Source organism: Lipotes vexillifer, unplaced genomic scaffold (assembly GCF_000442215.2).
Source record: "Lipotes vexillifer unplaced genomic scaffold, Lipotes_vexillifer_v1.1 scaffold291, whole genome shotgun sequence".
Lineage (NCBI taxonomy): Eukaryota > Metazoa > Chordata > Mammalia > Artiodactyla > Lipotidae > Lipotes > Lipotes vexillifer.
Window position 1 is genome coordinate 1,619,881 of NW_006794559.1, and position 9,922 is coordinate 1,629,802.

The 9,922-nt window shown below is 40.7% G+C and overlaps 1 protein-coding gene across 2 annotated transcripts in view; it reads left to right on the forward strand.

Annotated features, from left to right (window-relative positions):
* UBAC2 (UBA domain containing 2) overlaps positions 1–9,922 on the forward strand; it is a 159,131-nt gene that overhangs the window by 141,735 nt on the left and 7,474 nt on the right. For both annotated transcript variants that reach the window (XM_007467221.1, XM_007467222.1), the window contains exon 8: positions 5,369–5,491. In XM_007467221.1, the coding sequence (XP_007467283.1) occupies positions 5,369–5,491 (123 nt within the window). The remainder of the gene's footprint in view (positions 1–5,368; positions 5,492–9,922) is intronic.

The window sequence follows — 9,922 nt, forward strand, 5'->3', positions numbered from 1 at the left end:
CCTGCTGACTTACAATGTTTCCTCCATCATATACCAAGTGCCCATGTTTACTTTTGATTTGTTGACTGTCTTTCCTGTTTCTTTGACCTATTTACCTATCATGTGCTAATACCGTCCTACTTTAATTCTTGTAGTCTAACAGTAAGTCCTAATAACTAGTAGGAAAAAAAACCCTCCCTTATACTTCTTGAAAATATTCAGGTCTAGTCTTGACCCTTGAGGTTGTCTCGTTCAACCAAAACACACACACACACACACACGCGCGCGCGCACATGCGCACGCGCGTGTGTGTGAATTTTGAATATATACCCATTAGGAATAGGTTTAGCTCCATATGACAGAAAACAAAATCACAGAAACCTAAACAAGGCAGAAGTTTGTCTCGTGTAAAAGAAGTCAGACGTTGATAGCCCCGAGCTGGTGGGGCCCCTGCATGAAGTTGCACCCCAAGGCTCCTTTTCTCTGGCTCTTGCCCTGTCCTCAGCCCGCCTGGGCTCCAGGAAGGAGGAGGAAACAATGAGGAAGGGTGCATCCCTCCCTTTAAGATCTCTTCTGGAACGGGGTGGGGGAAGGATGGATTGGGAGTTTGAGATTAGCGGATGCAAACTAATCTATATAAGATGGATAAACAACAAGGTCCTACTGTAGAGCACAGGGAACTATATTCAATATCCTGTAATACACCATAATGGAAAAGAATATGAAAAAGAATATATATATGTTAACTGAATCACTTTACTGTACAGCAGAAATTAACACAACATTGTAAATCAACCACACTTCAATAAGATAAAATTTTTTTTTTAATTTAACTCATTTAAAAGAAATAAAAAGAGATCTCTTCTGGAGGTCCCAGATGCCCTTTGTGCTTGCATACCAATAGCAGAACTGAGTCCTCGTGGGGGAAGCTGAGAAATGTACTGACTGTGTCCCCCCGCCCCCCCCCCCCAAAAAGTCCTATTTTTAAAGGAAAGGGAATGTGGATATTGAAAGTCAACCAGCAGTCTCTGCTACAGCCTGGAATTGGCAGCGTGTGAAAAGATGACAGTATTGAGTCTTCCAGGCAGGAATGTGCTGTCTTTCCACTTATTTAGGTCTTCTGATATCCTTCAATCAAGTTTACCATTTTTCATAGAGATCTTGCAAATTTTTTGTTAGATTTAATTCCTAAGTACCTAATGGTTTTTATTTCTCTTTGTAAATAGGAATTTTTTGCACTTATATTTTCTCAGTGATCACAGGCAAGGAGTGTTACTGTTTTCTTTTTATTTTGTACTCACTGGTTCTCATTTTCTAGGTAGACAATCATCATGTGTGATGACAGTTTCTCCCTTTCCATCCTTCTGCATTTTCTTTCACAAGTGGTTGGTTTCATCCTCATTATGCCATGACTCATGTTGAATGCAAGTGGTGATAATAGGCATTCTTGTCTCTTCATCAAGTTTTATTAAATTATTTTTATATCTGTCGAGTGTGAGCATTTGGTTTTCCTCCTTTAATCTGTTAATGTGTGAATTACATTACTATATTTTCTAAGATTCCTGAGATAAATCCTAATATAGTACATCATAATGGATAAGATGATGATCTTTTTTGAACATGGTTGGATTGAGTTTGCTAATCTTTTATTTAGGATTATTGCATCTGTCCATAAATGAAAAATAGATTGTTTTATAATTTTTCTTTCTCATAGTAGCCTTCTCTGACTTTTGGAAACAGCATTATATGGCCTCAAAAAATTAGGTGGGGAGCTCTTCTTTTCTGTTCTCTAGAACAACTTGTGTAAGATGGCAGGTCCTCAAAATTTTCATAGACTTCACCTGTAGATTTTTGGTAGGTAGATTTTTAAGTATTATTTCAATTACATTAATGGCTAAAAGTCTAAGCAGGTTTTCTAATTTCTTTTTGTAACTTTCTATTGAAGTGTAACATACAGAAAAGTTAGCATTATGTAAAAGTAATCATACAAATGTACTTTTTGGTGTTTATTTTATTTAACATTTTATTTGAGAGATTTAGCCATATTGTTGCATATAATTGTAGTTTGTTCATTTGAACTGCTATGTAATACTACATCATGTGAATATACTATAATGTATCCATTCTACTTAATGGGCATTTGGGTAGTTTCCAGTCTCTGAGGTTTACAAACAACACTGCTGAGAACGTTCTGGTCCCTGCCCTTGGTAAACATGTGTTTGCATTTATGTTGTCCAGGAGTGGAATTTGCTGAGGCATCCACGTATGTGCAGCTTTAGTCGATGTTCCTGAACAATTTTTAAAACTGATTACCAATTTCTATTCCTTCTTTGAGTTTTGGCAAGTTATATTTTTCTAGAAAATTGTCTATTTCATCAAAGTTATTAGCACAAATATTCTTATTTAATATCTGTCATTATGTTCCTTGTGTTATTCCTAATATAATTTGTGCTTCTTTCTTTGTCTTTTCACTAAGCGTCAGGTTTATTCATTTTATTTGACTTTTTCAACAGTCAGCATTGGGTTTTCATTGATTCCTTCTGTTGTGTCTCTGTTTCCCACTTTATTAACATTTGCTCTGTACTTCATTCTTACCAATTTCTTTAGACCATTGTTACCTTCTCTTAACTTCTTAAATGGTGTTTAACTGTTTAATTTTCAGTCTTCGTTTTCTTTAAGCTCAATATTTTAAAATTACATCAACTACTTCTTAATTATATCCCACAAGCTTTGATTGGTAGTAGTCTCAATTGTATTCACTTTTTGATATCTTCTAACTTCCGTTATGATTTTTCATTTTTGATCTCAAATGTGTGCATTTTTGTTTGTTTTATATTAATTATAATTTTGATATTTATTTTTAGTTGCATTGTAGTCAGAGAATATAGTCTGTATAATATTTATGTTTTGGTATTTGCAGATATTTTATATAGGACTTAGTGCACTGTCACTTTTTTAATAAATGATTTACTTATAACAGAATAGAATATATATTCTCTAAAAGTTGAGTGCAGGCTATATATGTCCATCTAGACAAACTTGTTATTTATGTTCTATATTGTTACTAATTGTCTGTCTGCTTGATCTATCAGTATGTGCTAAAAATTAAATATATGTCTAGATGTTTCCACTTCACTTATAATTTTGTTAAATTTTACTTTCTGTATTTTGATGCTGTCATGTTATATATAAATAATATCAATGTATCTTAGTGGTTTTATCCCTAATAATGCCTCTTTTGCCCTTGAGGTCTGTTTATTTGACATGAATATAGCAACATCAGTTTGCTTTAATATTTCTTTTTCCATCTCTTTACATCAACTTGTCTATGTCTTTATATTTTCAGTTTGTCTATTGTTGGGTTGGGGGTAATGGGAGAGATTTCAAAACTGACAGTCTCAGCCTTTCAGCTTGTGAGTTTGTCAATGTATATTTAGTGTGATCATTAATATATTTGAATTTATTTCTACCAGTATCTCTCCAGAACAGTTTTGCATAATATCTCTACTTTTAGTTTCCCTATTTTTTAAAAAAACTATCTTTTTTTATAGTGTCCTGTTCTTTTTTTTTTAACTCCTTCTGTATCTCAGTCATCTTAAAACTTCTAATTTTATAGTTTTTTTCAGAATGTTGTAAATTTAAGTCCTTGGGGATCTAATCCTCCTATTTATTGTACACACTGACTCTTGCTCATGATGGGTTTTTTCCTCATGGGTTTTGTAGTTTGGGGTCCGAGTCTTCCCCCACTGGAGCTGTATCTATGAATCCCATCTAATTCATCTAATTCCAGGATGAGAGAGTGTCTCTCCAGAATAACTTTAGATTTGCTTCTGCTTGGCTCCTTAGGTGTATCCATCTCCAATCCCAGAACGAATTTTATGTACTTTTCGATGGGTTCTTAGAGCAGATATGTGGTGTAACTTGAACCCCAAATTTCCCTGCAGTTCTCACCTCTCAGGCAGACCGAGATTCCTGCTCCCTCCCTCAGGAAAATCTGCTCTTTGGTTGGTTTTTTTCTCATCCTCTCTCACTGGGGGTGCTGCCATTTGAGGTTGTGCCTTTAAGGAGGTAATGAGCTTAAAGTCACTGCCTCTTTCAGACCCAAGGCCTCCTCTCCTGAACCCAAATAGGTGATAAAACCCAAGTAGCGGGCTTCCCTGGTGGCGCAGTGGTTGAGAGTCCGCCTGCCGGTGCAGGGGACGCGGGTTCGTGCCCCGGTCCGGGAAGATCCCGCATGCCGCGGAGCGGCTGGGCTCGTGAGCCATGGCCGCTGGGCCTGCGTTTCCGGAGCCTGTGCTCCGCAACGGGAGAGGCCACAACAGTGAGAGGCCCGCGTACTGCAAAAAAAAAAAACCCAAGTAGCTCTGGATTAGCAGGATGTGCTCCCCCTCGCACCATATCCTCTCTTCTTTACTGCCCTGGTTTTCCAGAGCTTGTTTCTGGCACCTTGGGGCCTCCATCCTCCCTTTATGTTCAGCTATGCATATGAAATATTTTTAAATTTTATCTAGCATGTTTAGGTATTATAATTTTCCTGTATTATAATAGGAAAAATTTTAGGTTTTCTTAGTCTCTAAATCTTCCAGAACTAGAAGACGTCCAGAAACAGATTTAAGTTGATAAATTTAAAAGGTGGCATATAGGTAAAAAATGTCAATTTTTTAAAAGCATCGTGCAGTGCTTTTAAAAAGCGGTGCATGCGGTGGAGGAGGCTACCTGTCTAGCCACATAGTGGCTTTTTTTCATTGATGACATCGAAAAGGCAAGAAATGGCATCGCCACCAATGTGAAGTTATCCATAAAGCCACACAGAGGACAGGTGTGAACCTCTTGTCCCTGTGTGTAAGGTTTACCTTTACATTCCCGAGCCCGTCCCCCAACCTGGGTTTTATCTCCACCTGCAGTCTCTCTCCGTGGACCTTGCTCAGAATTTACTCAAATTTTAAAAAAGAACAAGAACAGGGAGAAGAGGAGCTGGAGGAGAAAGGGGGAGAAGCAACATCTTAAAGAGCTGCTGAAGGAAGCTCCAGGTTTCTGGTTGCCTGCCCTGAATTAGCCTCCATTCGCGTCTTCCCGAGTCCAGCGGAGTTGGGACAGTGTTGGGGACACCACGGGGCTGAGGTTAGGAGTGACTGCATGTGTCTCCCACTGCCTTCTGGAGTCAGATTGCACAAATCCCTCTGGCAGTACCTGCTACCTTCTTTTCTCTCTGTGCACCTACTGCAGGCTGCCGATTTTAGCCTGTTGATTCAGCTTGCACACAGCAGGTCCAACTGACATTTTATTTCCAGTCTGCAGCTGTGACTGCATTGCAAGAGAAAGCTCTTTAGTGCGTTACCATGTTTCTGCTCCTCCCCTGTGTGATCGCTGTGCATTGATCTCTTTTTAGGGAGGAATGATCAACTGGAACCGTCTTTTCCCTCCTCTACGTCAGCGACGAAACGTAAACTATCAGGATGGTCGGCAGTCTGAGCAACAAGCGTCCCCTCCTCTAGAGGTTTCGGAGGAGCAGGTAATCAGTAACACCTGGTACTTACCCTAAACCCATGCTTCACACTCCAAGCAGTTTTGGTGAACGAGACTTGAAAGAAATCAAGCATATAAGTACAAAGATTTTGGTATCAGGTAAACCAGTGATAGATACTTGGGCCCTTTATTGGCTACTGTGGTTCTTATGAGTTTGAGGAAGGCATAATTTGAAAAAAAAATGCATTGTGATCGCTTATTTTTAAATCTGATATTTCATGTTTACTGAAGTTGGTTCACTACACAGGCTGGGAGAGAAGGAGGCAGAAGGACAGGGAGCTTCTCTGTTTGTATGGTTTTCACTTAGGAACCAAGTTAATGTTTTACATACTGAAAAAGCAAATCAGCAGTGGGGACAACCGTAAAACTAAAAGGAAACTGAAATAAATGTTCCAGCTGTATCTTAAGTGACTAATATAATCAAAAGGGAGAGGGAAAATTAATTTCGGTAACTTTTGAACATAATATGCCCTCTTAGAAAAAAGAAAAGAACTGCAAACCTCAAACTCTTCATGGGTTTATTTTTCACGGTGGTATGAGTACAGCAATTCTGAAATTATATTGTATGTATTGTAGATTAGAGGAAACAAGGAAATAGGATGATCTAAAGGGACAGGATGTATGCGGCTTAATCTCAGGTGGCTCAGGAAAAATAAATGGGAGTGTTTGTGTGTGTGTGTGTGTAGACAGAAAGCAACTGTGGCAAAGTAATAATTGGTGAATGTGGAGGAAGAGTAATTGGGTTCTTTGTGCTCTTCTTGAAATTCTTCCAGAAGTTTGTAATTATTTCACACTGGAAAGTTTCTGAAAACCTAAGCTAGTAGGTTGAGAGCACTTCAGTAACAACCCTTTTAAATTTCATACCGCAAATGTTGCTTTCTTCTCATAAAAGCAAATCAAGGTCAGTGTTTCATAGCCAGTCACCCCACGCACTTTCCCCATCCCCTGTTCCCAGAGCCAGTCCGACCCAAGGCACTCGGTCTCTGTGGCAAAGCTGTATGTATCCTGACTTTTTCTGGAACTCAGGAGGGGCTTCTGGGCAGGGCCCCCACTGGCACCTCTGGGTTAGGCCACCACAAGTGAGAGAAACCAATGGAATATGCCTGATGAGCTGACCCAACCCCTCGCCCTTAACTTCTCAGCTCAGACTCATCCTTTGAGCAGCTCGTTAGGGTTGAGAGATGGATTAAAGAGCCTATAGTTCTCTTCCTCCTCCATTAGTGAATTTCCAAAAAACTGTTAGCCCCACGATTAGAAAATAAAGCCGAGTATCTCAGCATTTGTAAGGCATTTATAATAACAGATTAAAAAATAAACTAATACTCTCAAATTCAGGTGAAAAGAAATAAAGTTCTGTTATATTACTGTTTCCTTGATAGAACCCAGGTCACATCCCTCACAACAGAGCAGCCGTTGACGATACAAAGTATTTAAAGGTGAAATAGTTCTTAGTTTTGACACTTGAGGGAAAAAAACTGTCAAAAAATGATAACAAGGTGAATGTGTGTAACTGAAGTCTTTAGGGTTGTTTTTTTTTAATGAATCATTCTCCTTGATCCTCCCAGAATGATGAGAGCGAGGTTAACACGATGTCGGTATCAGTTCTAAATATCATTTACTTCTTCTTGGCTCTGTTACGAAAAGATGTAAATACATGAGAGGTTGTTTTTAACATGCTTCCTTATTCATTGACTTTTCTAAGTCTTGTCTTTTCTATTTCTTGATTATCCTGAAATGGCCTTACAGACTGCCCCGCATTAAGACACGGAGGTCCCCCTCAACGTTATTTCTGTAGACCCTCAGTAGTTTTTGTGGTAGGTGCTCGAGAGACTGTAAAAGAGAAGAAAGATGTTGTTCTTAGCTCAAGACATTTACAGTAATGTTTACAAGTGTATAGTTACATATAATCTCTTGGTTATTTGGAGGCTAGACACTGTCTAAAATATTATTTGGGGCTTCCCTGGTGGCACAGTGGTTGGGAATCCGCCTGCCAATGCAGGGGACGCGGGTTCGGGCCCTGGTCCGGGAGGATCCCACGTACCATAGAGCAGCTGGGCCCGTTCGCCACAACTGCTGAGGCTGCGCTCTGGAGCCCATACTCCACGGCGGGAGGGGACCCCCCCAGGGAGAGGCCCCGCGCACCACGACAAGGGGTGACCCCCACTCATGGCAACTGGAGAATGCCCGCGCACGGCGACGAGGACCCAATGCGGGCAAAAATAATTAAATAAATAAATTTATTTTTTTTAAAAATTATTTGTTAGTAACATTAAGATAGTTTGAATTAACAAAACCTTTTTATGCTTAATTTTTCAATTAGATGTGCTGTACTTTATTTAAACATCAGTCATGTGATTTTAATACATTTAAGAAACAGTAATTTTCTAAACCAAGGAAAAGAGAAATGATTATTTGAGTTTTTTCTGATGTGAGCAAATACTTCAGGAATTTTAGTGAGAGTTATTTAAGATAGGAAATGTAGTCCATCTATTTTGAAAACAAAGAATATTCTAAGAAAGAATGTGCGTCCCCCATTAAGTCTAGTAAGACTCTAACATGCAGCCATAGAAATGTTTGCCACCTTTTCTACTATTGCTATTAATTTTCTGGATTTTTAGTTCTTCCCGATCCACTCCTACTGTTTTTCAACAAGCACCTTTGCCAGTTCATCACCCCTTGCAGATGCCACCCCAGACCCTTCTAGTATCTTAAAAATAAGTGTATGCATTATTGCATTTCTGTCTCTTTTTATCTTTTTCTTCTTAACCAGGGATTTTCATATTACACCCATATGCAAAATTAACAAATAATGAAATTTTGTCATATTGGCCTCATTTTTTTTTTGTTTTAAATCAAAAGGGAAAAAAGCTTCCCAAGTTTGTCTCTCTTGAGCCCTCCCCAAGCTTAGAAGGTGTCCCTTTGGTTTATGCTTAATGGGACACACAGGTGAAATTGGACAAGGAAGTTAAACAGGACTAACTGAGCCAATGCTGGCATTTAACGAAAGGAGGACAAACATGGACTTCACAAATGTTGACTTCCTCACTTCCAGTCACGTCTTTCCTTCCTTGTAGTCAGCCAGCAGTTATCAGCTGTCCGCTCTGCCCAGTCTAACTACTGGGCTAGGTTCTTGAACTACGGAGATAGGTAAGGCAAGCGATTCCTGCCTGCACGTGGTGCAGAGCCCAGTGTGGAGCCACACTCAGGGGCAGCTCTTGCCAACTGTAATCAAATCTTCCGATGCTGCTGAAGGATTGCCAGTGTGGGAGGGCGGGGGGCAGTGCTCTTTGTAAAGATGTGGCCTGGTGAAAAGCACATCCGATCTGGGGAAGCACAGGTGGGTGAGGTTGGAGCGGAGAGTGACTGCTGGGGCAGGGGCCTCATGTGGGGAAGAAGCAGGGAGGCTTCCCAGTGGTCCTCAGCAGGGCATGGACCTCTGCTTCCGTGCTGTAGGCGTTAAGGAACAATACAGGATTTTAAACAGGGAATCCCAGTGTTGGATTTCCCTGAAGGATGGACTCAAATGTGAAAGAAGGGGCATGTTATGCTCATAACCACATATGTAATGTCTTCCATCCCTGCCCAGGGAACATGTTACAGTGCAGGTGCTTCTGAGACTCTTGCCCACTCGAGATATGGTACCACTTCCTGTGGATTCCATTCATGTCCTCTGAAATATCCGTCGGCCCAAGAGAGATGGCACACAGACGCTCTCAGTCATAGCGGATAAGTAGTGAAATGTATTCAGTATGATAGAATCTAAATCTCAGTGAGTCTCTCTTCTCGTCTCCGGAGTCCTCACCACTGCCTCTGAGAAACCTGTCTAAACTCCAAAATGCTCACCTTATGAAAGCTTAGTGCTTCTGCTCTGAGTATCTGGACCACAGTGAGTTGGGTGTTGGTATAGAGACGCCCATGTCATCTGGTTCCCTGGCGGACGGTGAGCTCCATGAGGGCCAGTAGCATCTCTTCTGCGTTTCCCTCCTGACACAGAGCCTGACACACAGCAGGTGCCCCAGTGGCGGTTAGAGCAGGGCTGAACGTGAAGGTGTGGTTGGAGGGCTTCTTTTTCAAAAGAACAATTTTTTTCACTTAAAAGTGTGTTAGAGGGTGGTCCTTCGTCAGACCTTTCCACCTCTAATCTCTAGTGCTAGTGTTAGAACGTGTCATCCATTAGAATGAAATATTGAGTGGCAGTCAAATAAACCAACTTTCGGGGGTGCCTAATTCTGCTGAGTACTGAAAGATGCAAGCAAATGAGCCCCCCCAGCCTGTAGCCAGGGCCTTCTCAGGACTAAACCCTGAAGCAAGCAGGAGAGTACAAAGATGAGGGGCCGCTGAGCCACCTGCGGCCGGGCGGGAGTGTAAGATAAGCAGGTACAGTCCACTCAGCCAACCATGGGATCACAGGGGTTCA